Source organism: Catharus ustulatus, chromosome 12 (genome assembly GCF_009819885.2).
Source record: "Catharus ustulatus isolate bCatUst1 chromosome 12, bCatUst1.pri.v2, whole genome shotgun sequence".
Lineage (NCBI taxonomy): Eukaryota > Metazoa > Chordata > Aves > Passeriformes > Turdidae > Catharus > Catharus ustulatus.
This window is the reverse complement of record NC_046232.1, coordinates 7,535,808-7,556,410: the sequence shown is the minus strand read 5'-3', so window position 1 is coordinate 7,556,410 and position 20,603 is coordinate 7,535,808. Positions and strand designations below refer to the sequence as shown.

The window sequence follows — 20,603 nt, the reverse complement described above, 5'->3', positions numbered from 1 at the left end:
GGATTCAGTTTGCTGACAGGTGTAGGAGAGATTTTCCCATCAAAAACCAGAGTAGAACCAAGTCATACCTTAGGACTGGAGAAATCAATGATAGGCAAGACTTCACAGAAAAGACTTTGCAGCTCAGTTTACTTGTCAGATTAAAGACCTGGCCACTGTTTCTGAATGTATCGAATTGCATATTGCAGGAAGAGAAGCAACAATTAGAAGAAGCTTTGAAACATGCTGAAAAGGAGGGAAAAGAATTGTTAGTGATAAAAGCAGCTTTGGAAAGCCAGCTAGAAGATATGCAGGTAAGAACAAGAAGAATTGGGATAATTTAAATTTTATGTTTACCTGAGTCTCTATTGCTTTCTGTAGAATTACATCTCCTTCCTTTTGAAGTACACTTTGTTATAAAGTTTAGACTCACTTCAGTGTTCAAATGTGTACTGAAACCATAGCATCATCAAATTAAAATAGTTTTCTTGCTGAATTTTCTTTTCCTATTTCCATGGATCTAGCAAAATTTTGGGGAAATGAATTTCCAAATAAACTTCCTAAGGTTTCATAAGTCTATTCTTTTCAATGATCATGCAACTCATGAAGATATTTATATGTAAAAGAACAAAAAGCTGTACTTGAATATAAACAAAAATGTTGTTAATGGACAAATATCAGGACTGATATTTGCTTCTCTATTTTTATAAGCCTGTTTTGTTTGCAAATGTTGTATGGAACTGGAATATTTAATCACCAAGCCAGAGACATTTAAAATGTATTACCAGGATTTGCAGCCTCTTAAATTCTGAGTGAAGTCCTCTTTCCACCTTGCTCTTTAGTCCATCCAGTGTCCAGGAAAGGTTATGCTTTCATTCAGGTTAACCCAGAAATTAAGCATGTGGAGAATCCATCTGCTTCAGAGCAGCGGGCAGTGATGTTGGCAGTGATTGAGATGGCATGAAAATTCAGATCTGTTTAGTAATAAGTGGAATGTGTATAAATCTTGAAACTGTTCTGATTGACCTCATATTTTGTGTCAGCAAAAGCTAGGAACCTAATTTTTCTTCTCTGTGATTCACTTTTTACATGAACCAAAGAAGGACTGATTTCAACAGCATCAGTTTAGAATTCTCTAGGTTTTACTTCTAGAAACTAAAGTTTCAAAGGATTCTATCAAACACATCAGAATCAAAAGGGAGGTACATGTAAATTGCTAGTGACACTTTTTAAACTGAATAGATGTTTTTCCCTGTTGTTTTCAACAACAAATTTTATGTTTCTGTTCTGAAAATCTGAAAATAAAACTTGTCTCTAAGAGGATTGAAAGCCAAGGAAAGACACTGTTAACCAACTTGGTTCAGTTAATTACAGTAAAAAGAAAAAATAACTTCAGCAAGAAATACTTTTATGTCTTTAAAATTGAATGTGCTTCAAGAATATAAGGTTTTAACAATATGTGTGAGTTTCCACAAAACGATGCATTTAAGCTGATGTTTCTTGTGACTTCATGAAGAAGTGTTTCATCTGATGCTTTTGGTCAGTTTTTTGTTTTGGTTTTGGTTTTTTAAATTTTGAATCTGTTTATCTGCTCTCCCTCACTGATTCTCCTCATTTGCTTCTCTGTATCACTGATAGTCTGGATAGTCTGCACAATCACTGGCTTGCATTTAGCACACTCCCCTAAGAACTCCCTTCTGTCACAGTCTGACTTGACCTTGCTGTGTAACGTGGATCAATGCACCATATACATCTCCTGCATCTTGATTAGCTTTGGGTCAAGATGTTTGAAAAGTGTGTTCTTTTTTTTCCTGTTTATGCATCCTTCAGGGCATCATGCCAAATAATGCTGCCTCCAAGCAGGGTCTCCAAATGAAAGAATTCTAGGGAAGGTGACTGGAGTGTCTGTCTTGACATATTATTCACAACTTATGTCTAAATTCTGGCACACTAAATTTAATCCTCTTTCCAATTCTACACTCTTGTCTGCCGGATATGAGCACTAACAGACCTCAGGATGTAATCAGCAGGCCTTTTGTTTAGAACAATTCAGCCTTTCTGTCTTTAGAGTGTTCTAATGAATAATGCTGTGCAGTAGGTTGATTTGGCCTTGTGTTATCATTGACAATTTAGACAACAAACTCTGGCACTGTATTAATGTGTATCCCAGTGGAAATGTAATTCCTGACTGTCCCATCTTGCTTTTTTACATAACACAAGTTACTTGTAATGGTGGTCTAGTGTGAGAAACACAGTGACAATACCAATAGAACTGTAACAGTTACTGGAAACAACCCAGTCTATTCCTCCTCCATTCTGGATTTCTAGGCAGAAATGTCAAAGCTGGTATGCACTTAATTGTAATAGACGGTTTGTATTAGTGTTTTCATCTAAAATCATCCTCTATATTGAAGTTTTGTTCATGGATGCTCAAATGAGGAATATTTTTGTAGCATTTTGTGTTGTGTTCTAACCTCTGTTTTAGGGTAGCCACCTCTGTGTAGGGCAGTGTTTCAGGAAATTAAATACATCTCAACATTTTCGTACTATTGAGAAAGGAAATGACCTAATTATTATGCCCTTTCACCATAGCATATATTGTACTGTGATATCTTAAAAACTAATAATTATACCAACATTATGGATGGCAGCGTCAAGTAATGGTGCATTTTAAATTAAACAATCAGAACATGGGATCCTTTCAATGGGTGGAAAAATAGGAAGTTTATCTTTTCATTGTGCTAGATAATGGTAAGCATTTAGAATTAGCATTGCAGAGCATTGTAAGTTCAAGTACATTCTTAATTTTTGGTTATCAGCTGAGATGAATTACTAATTTTGTAAAGAGAGCATTCAACTAGTATTGTTTGAAAAAAATAGAGGAATAGCAGAATAATCTTTTAGGTTAGTGTGAAAACAAATGAGTCCTTTTCATTTCCCCCATTTTGTTCTCTTTTCATATAATAACACTTTAACTTCTTCTCAAAGTAATTAATTGCCACTAACGATTGGCTTTAAATTGGCAGCTGACAGGCTGCTTGCCTGACTTGCAGTTACACTGTGACAGACCGGCCAATTCCACTGGAAAGTGCTCAAGGATTTTTGTATATGAAGGGCACTCAAATTAGGGATTATACTTAAATTGTCCATTGAAGCTGTCCTATAGGGCATTCAGATTTCAAATACTGAAATTCAGTATAGTGTACTAAATGGGCAGACACTGAGGGAACTGCAGCATTTGGGTAGTTGGTAGTAACATTCCTATTCCATCATGGTTTTAATACTTCACTTAAGAGGTGTAAATGGACATTCAGTTGTTTCTAGTATGACATATCAATGTTTGTCCTATACTAGCTAGCAAATTGTAAAAGTGAAATTTGTCTCAATTTTACAGCAGCTGTATTACTGTAGTATTGCTGTGTTAAGTAACATACCTTTAAGGCATTAGAAAAGATGGTCTACATTTCATTATATGTATTTTTTAATCTGCTGCAGGAGAGCATCCGTTGCATTTCACAGGAGAGACAGCAGTTAAGTCAGCAATTAAAAGATGAAACTCAGCAGAAGGAGCAGTTAAAGCAGATAAAGAATGAAATGGAGAATGAACGATTGCAACTGAACAAGACTGTTGAGAAGCTACAGGAGGAGGTATGAGTTCACCCCCAAGTGACTGCAGGAATCTGAGTATTTAACAGTAGAAGTAAATGAACTGGTAAATTGTAAAGAATTGTAAAGAATTATATATTTTTAAACGTGTAAAGGAAAGTAAAGTGCAAAGTTCAGTATTAGTTTCTTTAATCTAGAGGCTGTTATTAAAAGCTTTCAGGGCTGGAACGATGATTGGAACACCACTATCCTAAAATGGCATTGTGAACCAGTTCTGTATAAACCAGATCCCAGTTCAGTTCTCATGTACTGTACAGCAATATTTCAGAGTTTCACAGCGGATTCTCAAAATTTCAGCATCAGATTTATTGTGCCATCTGTGTGTAAATTGTACAGCTAATACTGACATACAGAACTGTGACTGTGCAGTTCATTGTGTCACTCAGCTGGAAGAACTGCTGACAGACAAAAAGAGAATAGTCTTGCCACACATGCTATTAGAAATTTACTGTTGTGTGTTTTCCCACTTCTGCATAGAAATTAATTTATTTGGGAAATTTTCTTTTTGAAAATACTGAGCTGAATACTGAAGCTGGGGAGAAAATAGCTTGTTGTATTAAGCACAATAGAACCTTTTGTATATGTACTTTTTGCCCAGATGTCTGAAATGGTGGAGATCTCAAGAACATCAGCTCTGGAGCTTCAGAACCAGCTTGATGAATACAAGGAGAAAAATCGCAGGGAATTTGTAGAGCTGCAGAGGCAATTAAAGGAGAAAAACATTGAAGTAGAAAAATCACGCCTGATGAACATAAGAATGCAAGATGAGGTAATAACTCATAAGTTCAGTGAGAAATTCTCAACTTTGACCCAGAATTTAGTGCAGGTAGTTTTCAAGATAATGAATGTTTGCTACCATGCTGTTGTGTACTCTCATGTACATAATGAGAGGCTGATCTCAGCATGCTTTTGAGTTTTGATTTTTCATGGTGGTGATCAGCATGTTATTTCTGCTGGGGACATGGGGGTTCCTGTTTAGTACAGATAAAAGCAGTGTTTGATAAGTGAATGCACCTTAAGTGCATTACAAGTATCTTAAGTGATATTACAAGAATTCCATTGATGATCTCCTACTCTTTAATGCCTTCTACTGAAAAAATTGAGAATTTAGAAATATTTTTTATTAGGAAAAGCTCACCAGTTATTTAGGAAAAACAAACAAACATACAAACCTTCATTCTCATTTCATATGAGCCAAGATGTAGCTTTAAATGACAAAGGTTTCTGTGCAACAAGGAATCCACCAGTCTTGAGTGTCTGCCTCACAGTATGTAAATTTTGCCATAAAGACAATCCAGTCTTTTAAAAATCTGCATATACCTGCTCTCCAGTTGGAAAAACTATGAGAATACATTGGTCACATATGTTTTCTCTGTATAGAATGTTTTAGTAGTAGGATTTTTCCAGTTTAGAGCTCTTATATTTCCTCTCCCCCTAGAAAACTTGTTTTAAATTAAATTTAAAAGAATAGCAATAGAAGAAAGAGTAGTTCCTGTATATTGTTGCATCTTCCTTCTATATTTATTCCATTCAGGGATGGAGAACCTTTGTAAAGGGATAAAGACACATGATGAAAAATGAAAGACAAAATGGTGATTTTGAGCACATAGCTCTTAAGTTGAATGAAGTTGCATGTGGATACCTACACTAATATATATATCAAATATGTAAATGTATGTTTACACAGTGTAAACACACTATGTTTGCAGTTATGAAAAATACTTCTAGTGTTATCTATTACAGTTACAAAACAAATACAGAGGAAAAAATTGAAATAACAAAACAAACCATTGTTTGAGAAAAGATAATCCAAACAGTATATAAAGGACAAAATAGTAGTAGTTGTGGAATTCAATCTCTCCATGAGGCAATACGCTAGGGCTTTAAAATGTAGTATGGCAACTAGCTGGAAAAGAGGAAACAAAATGTAGAAAAGGCAGTTTAAACAGCTGACTTCCTGGAAGACTAAATATTTAGGACAATTGAAAGTCTTTATTGCCACTTCCTTCTTTGTGTTTAAGAAGAAGTATAAATAGTTCTTCCATTCAACATGACTGTTGTCTATCAAAATGCTCCTGGCTAGGTGTCACAGTGCACAAAACTTCCTTTTTGAGAGTTTCATCAAAAACCAAGGGTTGAAATGATCATGGCAACACGAGTGTCATCTTGGTCCAGTAGTTAAACAATGAAACAGGCTTGTGAGGCAATAGGGGAGTTCTTCACTGCTGCATCTCTTCTGGGTTCTGTGTGGATTCACAGAAGATACCCATCCTGAAAGCTGACAGTTCAATGTCATTCTCAAACATTAAATGCATATAAAAGTATATAAATGTACAGATCCCTGCACTTTACTAGCTGTTCACCAAGTCATGCAGCTGTCAGGACTTAGCAGTAGGTAGCAAACTCTGTGAATATTCACTAATACATTATTTAAGCGTCATTACTAAAATAAGCACTTGAAACAGAGGAAGTATGTAGAAGCTGTTTAAGAAAAAACCTCTCATCCTGTATTATATATGTGTTACAAGTTAAATTACATACACAAGGAATGGTCATGATTTCACCTAAAACCCCTCCCACTTATTATATATATATATATTTAAAGTACCATGAAGGTTTTTTGGATAATGTTATTGTTAATATTGTTAATGTTATGTTAATGTTATACAGTTATTTTGTCCTCAGCAGGTAGCCCCATAGTATCTAATACTCTCATATATAAATACATACATACATATGTATTTATATAAATCTGCAATCATGTTGGTAAAATGCTGTCATCAAAGTGCATCAGACATATAAACTATATAGTTATTTAAAAGCTAAAATATTGGGAGTTTGAAAAGGAAAGGAATAGTTCCAAAGATAAAACCATTTAGAAAATTATCAAAATTATGTCTTAGAAGGAAATAAATTTTAAAAACCACAATTGTCAGTGTAAAACATGTAGCATGAAGCATCTCAGTATAGGACATAATCCAAGTTTGTTTTCTTGGTGCCATCTTGTGGATAAAACAAAAATTACTGTGAAAAACCAGTGACTCAATGGAATTTCTGTCATGATTCCATCTTCACTGCCATCCCTTGTTTATAGAAAGTACAGTGTGAAGTGTATTCCCATTATCTTATTGCTTCAGATGAGGCTGATGGAAGAAAACCTGAGGGACCACCAAAGAGCTCAGGACGAGGCAATAACAAAAACTCAGTTACTGGAACAGACTGTGAAAAGCTTGGAGTATGAACTGGAAGCCAAAAACCACTTAAAGGACGATCGGGCAAGACAAATCAAACTAATGGAGGTAAAAGACGTTCTTAAGGGTTTGTTCCTTTCTTGAGGAGATGAAAATAATTTTGGTATTTCACATGGATTCTGCTTGGATGGAATCAAAATAGCTTCGTGTTGTTGAAAATCCTTGTGGTATTACTGCAGGAATTAATGTGGTATATTTTAAAGGTGATTTGTTAGCATATCTATTGTAACATGATGTGTCCTAAATTTGAATTTTCTCTCATAATTTTAATTAATTACTTTAAAATTTTATCTAGACCTTCTGCAAATTCGCATGATTTTCATTGCTAGACACATCATTCAGAGCTTCAAAAGTTTTTAGAAGTGTAAGTTCTGTTTAGCCTTTGATATCAGTTCATTTCAGTGTTCTGAATAACATTGTGACTAACTTGTTACAGGGCTTCATAACTGTTCAGTTCAGCTAGGCTGTCATTTGACTTTCATAAACAAACATCTCTATGTCATTGTATTCAGATAAAAAGAAATTTGTCTTCCAAATGTATAATGTAATGCAGACACTCAAAGTCTTTAGAAACATTACAGAATTTCTCTTACATTCTTGAAATTGTTGGGGGTGATTAAAAAAATGAAACAAAAAATTTATTTTACTTCTGTCAAACAAATTCACTCTTGAGGCTTATCTGCCTGCCATCTCTTTTGCTGTGTGCTTTAAGAGGCGTTTCAGTTTCCAAGCTTAGTCTTTCAGACACTTCAGGTCCTTGAAGTTTAAAGAAGAATGCCCTGATAGCAATCTGAAGAGGATGGAAAGTTGAGGTTGCTTTTCTTTGTTCCACCTAGGACAAGTTGTCTCACCTGGAACTTGAGCTTGATGAAGAAAAGAATAATTCGGATTTGTTGTCTGAAAGGATCAGCAGGTGCAGAGAACAGGTACTTGAGCAAGTTTTACAGCTTTTGTTTAATGATTCTATGAAAAACTGGTATTAGAATCACTGTCAATATTGATCAACTAAATAATGATTAGCAATAGGATTTATGTGCTATACTTGAGCAGAGCATGTAAATTCAAAAAACCCAAGGTTCACAAACATGATTAAGTATGCTCCCTCCACATCATCACAGACCATTTTTTCCTGTTGTTCTAACTGGAAAACAGACACAGGATATATATAAAGACTGAAGACCAGTAAGCCTGTTGTGAAGAGTCTTTTTTATTGAAAGTTCCCAATTTTAATCATACTGAAAAGTAATTCAGGATAATAGACTCTTAATTTCAAAGAAGGAAGAGGAAGAGCTTAAGGAAATTGTGGAATTATTTAATGAAATCAGCTGAACCAAGGATGCTAACCAGTTTCACAGAGAGTTTTCAAATTGTATTTTCATTACAAGTGTAAAAACTGATTAAGATATATCAAAGGCAAGACAATTGGAAAGTATTTTCCACATAAAAACATCAACCTTTTGTTCCAGAAGTGCAATATAAGTTTATAGCCCAGAAAGAGGGGAAGGAGGATTTATTAATGAGGTTGTGTCTCATGGGCCAGATAATGTAAAGATAAAGTAATACTTGCCAAGCTGAGTGAGACCTGTCATGGTAACTCAAACAAATAATGAAAAGATTTTTGTTTGGATAAGTAGAGGGAAGAAGTTATGGAGACTGTATGATAAAGCCTCAGTCAAGATAAAAAGGAATCCTTGTATGGCCTCTCAAAAAAAGGAACATTTTACCTCTGTCTTCAGTAATGTGATTGTGCAGGTGGGGGGAATTGGAGTGAATTTTCTCTTGGAAATGAGACCATTGAGCTGGAAATTATCGAGTCTTAGGAGAATTAGGCAGTCATTGGTTTGAAGACAGGGGCCTTAAAATATTATTCAAGATTTCTGAAAGAACTGATGTAAGAAATTATAGGTCCTATAACAAAGATTTATAATAAGGCTGGTAAAGTAGAGCATAGGGCGTGATTACTGCAAAAGTAGCCAGACATTCATGGCTGAGTAGTCAGGATCATGCAAATGCTGTAATAGTTAATGGAAAGAAATACAGGGATGTGACTGTCTTGGAATATCATGGCCTAGAGAATGTTTTTTACTTTATTTTTTGCTTTCTGAAAGACGTGAAACTGATCCATAACTCATTGCAGCACATCTGCTGCTGTAACTCTGCATGTAGTACTACAGCTCATAGTAATTTCCTAGAAACTCAGGGGACAATTAGCATTGAGGTACCCACAATAATCTGTTCTGTTCTTATTTCTCTTTCTCCAGAAAAAAACCCTACTGACATTCTTTTGAATAGCTGTAGCTTCAGAGGGAGAACAGAAAGTAAAAGTTAGTTTTAGTTTTTGTTTCTTTTCAATGAAATTGTGTGTTTCACTGAGACAGCTGGAGAGCTTCAAGTGAGTTAGAGCTCAGCTTTCTCTCATGCGTCCTTGAAGCACCAAGGCACCATTATGACTTTGTTTGAACTCAGGTTACTGAGATTTTATTTGATTGTAAGAAAGACTTTCTGCTATTGTTTCGTTGATGTTGTACAGACTCCCAGTCAGTGGGTGAAATAGAATGTAAAGGACCTATAATAATGTAGGGTCATGCTGTCGTTAAATCAGGAAACCTTTAATAGTGGAGTCTGTGCTTGTGTTGTAAACCTGGGATAAAAGTACTTTAGTCATAGCTGCTATGAAAGTTAATTTGCTAACTGAATGGAAACCTAAAACACAGTTTGGTGACTAAAATGTTGCATAATGGGTAAAAGGCGTGTTTATTTTGAGGTCTGGAATTTCTCATTTCACACATGAGTTACAAAGGTTGCTTTGTTTTGATTTTATGCCAGAATGACTAAGTAGTCAAATTACTAAAGAGTATTTCAGGGTCTGCTAAGCATTTATAATGACATGAGAAATTATAATGGATTTATTTTGGTAATATCTGTATTCCTCTACATTTTTAAAACTATTATTATAAATATGTTATTTTAGCATACTGATAATGAACTATAATACTGAAATTTCCAGTAAAAACAAATTTAAACAACTGGTTCTATTTTACATAAAGCTGAATGTCTGAACAAATATTGGCAAGACTAATAGTTCACATTTCACTTGCCGTGAAGTGTTATTCTTTTTTAATTTAAACCCCCTTTTGAATCTGAATGGCTGCATGACACACTGTTCTCATCTCCTCTTGCCTTGTTCTCAAGAAGTGCCACAGCAGAGTGGAAACAGAAAAAAATTGGGTCATATCCTATTAGTTTTTAAATGATAATGTATTAGTAACTCTAGAAAAACCAAAATGTTCAAACCACACTAACACAGACGCACATGGAGAGCTAGAGCACTCAGCTGCTCTTTGAGTCTAAAGTGAGCAGGGACAGGACATATTTTAATAAGTGGGTTTTTTTCCTATGAGCAAGTGAAATGAAGTATCTCTTGCCATATTGACTTTGCAAACATAATTGAAAAATCCTCACAATACCCTCATCAGTTCTTGTGTTCTGTGAAAATGCAAGCAAGAGTCTATTGACTTGTTATTTCCAATAAGTGTGAGAAATGGACTGACTAGTTTTCATTACCATTTTATAATAAATAGATAAGGATAAAATTGCACTGACCTGCATTATTCACTTTCTTTTGGTTAAGTGTTCCCAGTGGAGAGCTCTTTAGCTGGCATTGGCTATGGGAAGTAAAGAAATGACGCCTGGATATGAAGATTGGTTTTCAATTTTGAAGCATCAAAGGGATTTGTTTAGCTTTAGCTTTCTTCTTGATTACTCATTGGGTTTTCTGGTCACATACTTGGAAATTGTCTAAGGCATGTATATATATATGTGTGTGTGTGTGTGTATATGTATATATATACACTACTTAGGAATTAATAAGGAACATGGGCTGCAAACCTGTGAGATACAATACTGCAGAGAACAATACTGAAGGCATCTAAATTATTATTACAAATCAAATTGCTTTCACTGTAATGAACTCAACAGCTGCTCTTAATCCTAAAGCTGGCACAAAATGATAAAGCTTTGTAAAATCTGATACACTTGCTTTTCTCAATTCTTTGTTGTTAGCATTCTTCAAATCCAGCTGTGATAAGTGTTGCCTTAAGCTGCAGATATAGTTTATTCTTTTAAGGCAATTATAATATATTAAATATAGGAAAGGTAGAACATGGAACATGAAGTCCCATGGGGCACATAAACAAGTAGGACCTGAAACTGGTGCATCTTACTGCTGTGAAATACGTGGAACTTCAAGCACATTTTGGCTGACAACTGCTTTTCTCTTTTGTGCATATTAATTTTGTGTTTACTGTTGAAAAATGTCAGAAGATAAAGCAATTTGTATCTCCTCCAGCAAGAATTTTATCTACTGCCCTTTTCTTTTAACAAGCTCTTGTATATATTTGCACGTAGCTTTCTGATCCTGATCAGGTATAGCTTTTTCCTCTCTCCCACTCCTTTCTGTGAGGTTGCTTTTACCAAGAGGTATCCAACAACAGCAGCAGTCATCTTAGAAATATAATAATTGTCCTCTAAATAATTCCTTCGTTTGAATCTTGGGAAGACAGCACAAATTTATTACAGCCTCTGAGCACAGTAAGAGCACAGTGGAACCACAGAGTGGTCCATTAGGCAAGTTCCTACATAAAACAAAACCCCTTTCTTTAGTTAACAGCTACATTTTTAATTAGTCATTCATTTTAACACAAGTTTAGCTGTAATTTCCTGTGTCTGTCTTGCTAAAGCAATTACAGCAGAATAAATTCTATGTAATTCTTCATATTATAACTTTTTTCATATATTTCATTAATGAATGCAGGTATTGTGCACATGTGATTCTAATTTGTGTCTATAAAATAATACTTTAGTATATAATATTTTATTATATAATGTAGAAAACATTGTTATTATTAGGCTTCCATGTGACAATGAGAGCTTTTAAGAAATTACCCAGCTGTTGAGAACACAGCCACGTGCTGCCATTGGTATTCTAGGAGCTGTTATGACCTTAGTTTTCAGGAATGCCTTTTACTCTTCTGTCCCCATCCTGTGACATAACGTATGCAAGTACATGCATTGCTGCCATTATTTGTATTCATATATCAATTTCCAAGCTCCAGAAACAGTGCAAATTACTTCCTTTAACCATGATTAACTAAAATTGTATCTTTTAATATTATGATGTGGTTAAAAAATAAGGCCTAGGGTAAATTTTCATCTGCTCTACTTGTTTAACCTTCACATTCTTAACATTGCTTTTGGATTTTTTAATGCAAGAGTTCCCAACTACTTTTGAAAGACCTTTACTGAGATAAATCTGTAACTGAGAGTTGCATAACTGGAGTGATGTGTTTATAAGTCCATATGTAAATGATGTAAAGCAGGGAGGAATGCTGAAATCTTTATCAGTCTTTTTTTTCCAGTAATTAATATAGATATTCAGTGTTTTCCCCAGATGGTATATATCATAGTAAGCCCTGTGCAGTGTAAACCACAAATGCTGTGGTAACATTTGCTGTGCCTGTAAAAGCATTTTGAGAGATTTGCGGGGAATCTCAAAGATTGGAAGCAAGATAAGTATTTCAACAGCCCTACAAACTTTATTCTTTAGCACCAAAGTTTCAGTAGCAGCTGTTAGGCAGTTTAGAATTTTTCTTTGAGCTCAATTTTTTTTCTGATCAAGTCCAATAGTGAGGTTAAAACAGACTAATTCTGCATTCTTATCTCGAGTCTGTATTGATTAGGTAGCTTTTTAACATATTTACACATGGGGAATATATCTTCCTTGTGGTTGTTGAATATGGAGTGGAAAAATTAACAGAAACTGTAGAAAAAGTTGTCTTTCAACAAAACAAGCAAAACCTACCCACGCTCCAAATCTAGAAGTTGGTGCCCTCCAGTACAACAGACATAAAATTGACTGGAGGGAGGGGAGCAATGCTTGTATCCACCATGCAGCAGAGTCTGTTGAAAAAGAGCTTTTACTGCTCCTATACATACAGAGAACTGCAATTCTCTATGGAGTGTTTCACTGAGTTCTAGGCACTTGTCTGCAGGTACCAGTTTGTGTTTAATAAAGAGAAACTTTACTTAGACTAGTCAACAGCTTAAAAGTAAGGTACTGTTTCAGAGGTTGAGACTTAAGTGTGAAGAAAACAACTGGAAAAGATGTTTGAAGATGGATGTGATGTTCCAGAACTCAGTGTCCTGCCACATGATGTGTATCTCTTACAACAGCTTAGAGTTCAGTTCCTTGCTACAGAATGTGTATGGTAAACATCAACAATATCCAATGTGGGTATGAAATGCCTAGAATGAGTACTGGGAATAACATGGGCTTCCTGAAGCACGAATTTTTGTCCAAGATTGTAGCTCTAAAGCTCATTTGAAATCATGTCTATGTCTTGAGTTCTGAGAAAGAACACATTGCTTATTGTATAGGTATATATAGTTTATATATATATATATATATATATATACACAAACACATGGTATCGTGTAGATAAATGCTATTTAAGTCTCTTATTAAAATTTCTGTCTTCTTTCTCTAATAGATTGAACAAATGAGGACAGAGCTACTTCAGGAAAGAGCTATAAAGCAAGACTTGGAGTGTGACAAGATTTCATTGGAAAGACAGGTAATTATGTCTGGTTATAAATGACCACTTTCAGAGGAGCTGTTCTGCCAAGTACTTCAGGAGCACTGTTGAAGATATTTCAAGTAATTGTGATTTTAATTTAGTGTTTTCTTCTGTAGTAGTAAACAATTCTTCTGCAGTTCAGTGGTCTTTGAGAGCAAGATTACTTATCATAGCCCTTAGGTGAGATCCAGAGGAAAGCCATCTCAACAAGTCATAGTATTATTTAAAAACTCAAGATCATCAAACAGACTGTAATGGGAATTTAGAGAACATGTTAGTACAACACACCTAATTAGGTGCCTTCAATTATGTGACATTGATCTCATTTTAATTGTTTGAGAAAAAAGAATGCCTACTGTTACATACTATGTACGTTCTTATACTTCAGTTCTGATCTTCCTGTCATTGTCCTTTTTTTCTGTGTTTGAGACCTGAGATCATGCTTTGAATTTCTGTAATAAAAATCTTTATTTTTCTGTTCATCATGTAACTCTTCATTTGTTGGGGTTTTTTTTCCCATCAACTCTGGCTAGGTCCCCATTGAAAACCTGTATTACCTAGCCTCAGAAAAATGTAACTGTAAATCTTAGCAAAAAAGTCTCCTTTCACAAACCTTTTTCAAGCTCTTTTTGTAGTAGGAGTAACATCAGAGAGTTCAGAAAGGCAGAGGGACACCCCAGTAATAACTTTGATAAAGTAAAGTGGTATTGGATGTAAATAATTTGTCTACTTGTAACCATACACCAGTGATTTATAGGAGAAGAATACAGAATTTTGCAAAAGAATTGGGTGGACTGTAAGAGATCTGACAGAGTATTTGAAAAAAAAAAATGGCATATTAAAAAGTACTGCTGGAAGGGGCTTGCAGCTCTCTGAGGTTTAAGGGTTCATTTAATCCTAAAACTTTAACTGAAGCTGAAAAGTAAATTCTTTTCAATGAGCCACAGTAGTAGAAAATTTGTTTGTAGTAAACTGTAAAATCTCAGTGACATTCCATGTTCACTAAATAGTATACTGATCACTGTGCATACTGATGTGTTTTCTTGGAGACATGAATTTGGTGTTAAGGTGATATTGGTCAGCCTGAGCAAGTGTGTATTAACCAAGTGTGTTCCAACTACAGAACAAGGACTTGAAGAGCCGAATCCTTCACCTGGAGGGTTCTTACCGGTCCAGTAAGGAGGGACTTGTTGCTCAGATGGAGGCAAGGATCACAGAGCTGGAAGAACGGCTTGCAAATGAAGAGAGGTAAAACCAGTTATGTTAGGATCAAAACATGCACATTTATGTTTGTTATTATAGCCTCTTGCTAATAGTAAATCTCTACTAGAATTAGCTTGGGGTTTTTTTCACCAAATTAAAACAGTTACTGTTTCATAAAAGTATTGCAAATTTTCTTTTTGATTGCAAATACAGTAGAAGTTTGTCTTAAAATGTAAAACTGATCACAGTGTAACACGGTTCCCTAGCTCCTTACTTTATAAAAGTCTAATATCAGGAACAGGCGTAGAAATAATAACTATACTATGAGACATCCGCTTTCATGGTCACTTTTTGTTTACTCTTGGAGGAGTGTATTTTTGTTGCTAAATGTTGTAGTAACAGAAGAAGTTGTCCTTAGTAATTTCTGCTTATGAACAAATTTCTCAATATATTGCATGGAGTTAATAAATCCAAGCAGAGAGTCTAAGTATTTATTTAATTCTTAGAAGATTGTTAAGAAATTAAATTATCAGGATTGAGAGTATTTCAGTTCCTTTTTTACAAATTTGTCTCTTGGTTTTTTTTTTCCCCTAGGGATAGAGTCAATTTCCAACTAAGTAACCGCAGACTTGAGAGAAAAGTGAAGGAGTTAATGTTGCAAGTAGATGATGAACATCTGTCATTGACTGATCAGAAAGACCAGGTAGATGGAAATATTAATATGCAAATATCTGATATTAATCCTACTAGCATAAACCATCATGTATAAAAGATGCAAGACAAATGGAGGTAGATTCTGATTATTCTGTTGTTTATAAACTCCCATTTAGTGATATTTGCAACTGCCATTGCATTGTGTACTTTTGTCTAGCACTAAATTGTTATTAATTTTGAAAATCATTAAAAGAAAGCAGCTACAGAAGCAATGCTAATTTAAGAAATAAAGCAAATAACAGGCAGTAATTGATCCTATAAATACACCAACAAGTGATATATTCCGTTTTGCTACCATAAAATTTTCTTTAAACAAAAAAGGTGTTTATTGTTAAATATAGACTGTAAGTCTAAACACGCACTGATGTTCTAATAGCAATGTCTTCTAGAATTTGTTGATTAGAAAACATGGTTTGTTTCAGCACGTGAACCAACAGTTAGTATTCTGCCTGGAGAATGAAGTGTGTTTCAAATTGCAGATATCCATTACAGGAATGATCTTAAAAAATCCTCTGGGTTTTCGGAATGTATTCTATAGCATCTGTCTGATAAAGTTGATTAACTTAGACACACTTAAAACTGTACTCTGTTGTAATTGATAACCAGCTTTTGCTATCACATAATACTTCATTACTCTACCAAAGCTCTCTTTGCTTGTTGTTGGTTTTACTTTGTAAAAAAACCGTATCACATTATTTTTCTTAAAGTCTAATGGTGACTTTCAGATATTTCTGAAGCAGAGGATTTACAGTGTCACTGCACTGGCAAAGTTTTGTCTTTATTCTCCCTCTCATAGATGCTGGAAGAATAAAATTCCTTTGTTAAAATAGTCCTCTAATCAGATGACATGTAAATATTGCAGTTGAGTTTGCGTTTGAAAGCAATGAAACGTCAAGTTGAAGAAGCTGAAGAAGAAATAGACAGACTGGAAAATGCTAAAAAGAAACTTCAGAGAGAACTTGAAGAGCAACTAGACATAAATGAACAATTGCAAGGACAGCTTAACACTGCAAAAAAAGAATTAAGGTAGGATGAGTTGTCAGACTTTCCAGTTCTGTATCACACCACTTCTCACACATTTGACCACTTGCTCCTGTAGTCCATAAACTGAGGGCTTCCTCCACAAGTTTGTCATCAGCACACACAGTGTGACACAGACCTGTGAAACTCTCTAGGTGTCCCAGCCTTCTTTCCAAGATGTGCGTACTGAATAAAATCATTGAGGCAGGGAATATAAAATTGAAAAAAGTGGCAGTGTTTGACACTCTTACCATTTGTAGCAGTAAAATTTTCCCTAATGGCTGAGAGGTACTGTGTTAGTTTTCCTTAGCCATCTGTGAACATCCCAGTGTGCAAACTTTAATTTTCTCTCTCTGCCACTTTAATTAGAGGTGTTTGAAAATGTGATTGCTCAATCTTGTGTATATTTCCTTCATGTAAGACACAGTCTATGATAAACTACCCCTGCCAGAGTACTGAGACATCCTTCAAAAATGTAAATCCTGCCTGTCAATGTTTAAAGCTTTGTGTGAGTATTCTGTGTGTAGATTTGTTTTTCTAATAGCAAATATGTGTATTTTTGTTTTAGTAGACTGAAAAAGTCACCAAGTAAAGTGTTGGCTGATTCTGATGATGATGACGACGATGATTTCAGCACGGATGGTGATAGTCTCTGTGAAGTACCTTCAGGAAATAATTTCTCAAAAGATGATGACACAAAAGTCTAAATAAGTATAGATGCAATTCCTTGAAAATACTGGAAGAATAACATAAATTATCAAGAAACTGGATATTCTACTAGCCAAATGACATAAAGGGATTTAAGAGTTGGGATTATTATTATGGATTTATTATATGGGATTATTATGTTTCCATCCATACTGTGCCATTTTCATGTTTAGATCTCCACGGTTTATTATAGAAAACAGGATTGCATTATAAAACACTATATATATATAATTTTATAATTATATTATAAAACTATATATATAGATATAAAACTGCTACTGAAAATGAGGGGTTAATATTTCATTTTGCAAATGGGACTTTGCTAAAATTCTCTTCAAGTAAAAAGCCATCTGATATTAATTCAAAATTAGTTTTTAGTTATTAAAAACTTTTCCCTAAAATTAGGGACATGATTGAAGATTATTTAATAATTGTAAGTAAGGGGGAATTATGTATAAAATGTAAATATTTTAAATTTGATCTTTTTATTGACTACTTTAGTACTATTTTGTAAAGTTTAAAATATTATATAAATCAGTTTGATATGTAAAATCTTTAAGTTTATATTGAATGCTATGTTTGGGTTTTCACTAAGGAAAACAAATGGAAATGAGTACATTTCATGTATTACAGAGCAGATTCATAGTTCCTGGGCCAGGAAGTACGTTTTAAAACCACTCTAAGTTTTATTGTATGTGTTCTGTATATTAGAGGTCAAATGTTAATCCTGCCTGTTAACTTTAAAAGGACCATCATATCTGCATGATGAGAGAGGCTTGGCTTCAACTTCCCTGTAAACTTCATTTGGGAAGCTTTCTGTTCTTAGGAGGGAAGGTTGAGAGTGCTGTCAGTTATTACCTGGTATCTTTCATTTCTTGAAAGGAATTTCATTCTGCCAGAGGCAGAATGTTACAGGCCTGCTGATTGGGACCGTCTTATCTTGCAAGTTTGTGAAGAGTCCCACTTGTTCCAGTAAAATTACTTGTACTCTTTGAATTAAGTACATGCTAAAATCTGTTAATGGAAACAAAAATTTTATGCTGCTGGCAAGAAATTGCACCAAGGAAACAAAGTATGTAATCTGATTTTTCTTTCTAAGTTTTTCTTGGCCTTCTACTTGTGATACATTGCAGTGCATGGCCATATCTGCCAATGTATATTTGTATTTCAGTTTACAGAATTATCTGTGTTTTGGCTTATCCATCTATTCAACAAATGTTGTGGGAAATTTAAAAGAAAGAGCATTGAAGATTTTATTTTAAAGACATTCTCTATTTTGTTGCTAAAAATATTTTTTCCGTTTGTATTACACCAGACTGGTTTTGCTTCTTTGCAAATCTGGAATTCTAAGGAACGGGCATTATTACAAAATTTTGTTAATAAACCATAATTAGGTCCTGTCTATTTATCAGTATTTGTCCTCAGTTACAGGTTAGCGAGCACTTGTTCATTGATTTGATCAAGTAATCATGGAATTGTAAAAAATACTTTGAACTGAAGTTTCTGGGAGCTTCCATTATTCCCACAAAGTAATCTGCTGCAGACAACAAATTTAACAGCTCTGACAGTGAGGCTGGCAGATGTGGTAAAAGTTCTGACAATGGCAGTATCCATTTTCATACAGTCACATGAAATGAAACTCCTGCCTGCAAGGTCAAAAATATATTCCTGCATAGCAGAACACAGACTCTTTGCCATGTAATTCCCTTCAACTTGCTTTTGATCATTTGAGTTATATGGAAATAATAGGAATGGCATAGTTGTAATACTTTGTCTCTGAATCCTGTATCTTTTCCAGTAGCATACACATGGAATTTTTTGCAGTATTGACATTATTGTTTTGACATCACAGAAACAGCCTCTCATCTAAGACCTGTGCTACACTGTACTGACAAGCATCATAGAAACTGCTGTGATTGATTTGTTGTTTTATTTGCATGTTTATGTAGACTTAACTTCAAGCAACTGATTCCAATCCCCAGTACTCTATCCTGCAATGTTCATAGATGGCTTATTTCAAACCACTGGAAAAAAATCACTTAATATTGCATCTACCTCCAGTTACACTAAACTGTAAAAGAAAAATTCACTTAAAATAAATAGTCAATGCTCTCAGTTCTACTTTTTGCCTATAGCTTGATATGACAATTGAATTTCATACAGAAGTCGTGTCTAAAGCATAACAAGGAAATAATTATCTGAGAAATACTGATGCTGTAAACAAATTTCTGCATTTTCTTCTCTTTGGATGGCTACTTTCTAACTTGTAAAGCAGGTGGCAGGTGTAACATCTAGAAGACTCCTCCTTTGATCTTAGAAGGAGGAAGACAATATTGTTGCAGACTCCTACTGGCAGCGATCCTTCTTGGTAAACATCCCTCCCTGCCTGTGTTTTCAGAAAAAGGACTTGTCTTTAGTTTGTTCATTTGATTTGCCAGTGGCATTTCCTCTTTAGGGTTCTCAAATCATATGACTAAAAGTCTTAAGACACTGAAAAGCATATTTCAATTCATTCACCAAGCAGTTGGTAGCTCTGTTTCTCAATACATGTTAACTATGGTGACAGTAAAATCCTCCTCATTGCCACAAACAAAATTTATAATAGCTGGCAGTCTTTTTATTTGTTCACTCTACCTCCTGTTTGCTGTGATCAAAGCTCATCTTCAAAGTTTAGTTTAGAAAAATTTTCCTGGTTTTTTTCTTGTAATCTATTTTTAAACAAATTTCAGAAGAAACTCTCGACCCATAAAAAGGAAACGTAAAGAAACATGGTTACAAGACACTCAGTGCCTAGAAGTTTGTGTAAACATCAGAGTTTCTAGAGACATGGCTTGAATTCTGAGCTATAGAGACCTCCAGTTTTCTTCCTCAGTACTATAATTCTCTTAAACAAATGGACCAAGCTAAATAATGTTTTCTATAAGCCTAAACTGATGATTTTTATAGTGGATGCTTGTCTCTCAGTGAACAGTTAACTTTTTGTCCTTTCTGGGTGGTTTTCTGGGTCTGTTTTTGTAGATAGGAAAAGATAAATTACTTCTACAAGAGTTTTTTTAAGTTATAAATCACCAACATTTGGCAAGTGCTCCAAGATCTTTACATGGCAGCTTCTATACTATGCAAAATATGTAAATGTTAAACAAATGAAGAAAATCCTTCTGTCCTCTGTAGATTCCTCATTCAATAAGTAAAGAAATTAAAAATAGTTGTCACAATAATTAATTTTAATGCCCTTGATCTTGGAAGGCATCCCTTTTCATAAAAGCGTTAAGATCTTTTGAACATCATATCTGTTGTTAGTGCCTGAAGAAATAAAAAGGAAAAGTTGTCATCTTCTTGCTGTCCCCTGTACCTGTTTCCTTGCACTGCACTTTATTAAGGAAACTCCTGTACTATGCAAATACTTTAATTTATCACTGTGCTTTTT

At 34.6% G+C, this 20,603-nt stretch overlaps 1 protein-coding gene across 3 annotated transcripts in view; it reads left to right on the top strand.

The window, feature by feature from the left end:
- Nucleotides 1–18,580, top strand: part of CGNL1 (cingulin like 1) — a 54,910-nt gene extending 36,330 nt beyond the window's left edge. For 2 of the 3 annotated variants that reach the window (XM_033070879.2, XM_033070880.2), the window contains exons 10-19: nucleotides 189–293; nucleotides 3,475–3,627; nucleotides 4,244–4,414; nucleotides 6,783–6,944; nucleotides 7,733–7,822; nucleotides 13,445–13,528; nucleotides 14,655–14,779; nucleotides 15,329–15,437; nucleotides 16,311–16,474; nucleotides 17,037–18,580. In XM_033070879.2, coding sequence (XP_032926770.1) covers nucleotides 189–293; nucleotides 3,475–3,627; nucleotides 4,244–4,414; nucleotides 6,783–6,944; nucleotides 7,733–7,822; nucleotides 13,445–13,528; nucleotides 14,655–14,779; nucleotides 15,329–15,437; nucleotides 16,311–16,474; nucleotides 17,037–17,175 — 1,302 coding nt within the window. In that variant the 3' untranslated portion in view covers nucleotides 17,176–18,580. The remainder of the gene's footprint in view (nucleotides 1–188; nucleotides 294–3,474; nucleotides 3,628–4,243; nucleotides 4,415–6,782; nucleotides 6,945–7,732; nucleotides 7,823–13,444; nucleotides 13,529–14,654; nucleotides 14,780–15,328; nucleotides 15,438–16,310; nucleotides 16,475–17,036) is intronic. The other variant, XM_033070881.2, reaches the window with a different exon arrangement.
- Nucleotides 18,581–20,603: the final 2,023 nt, after the last annotated feature.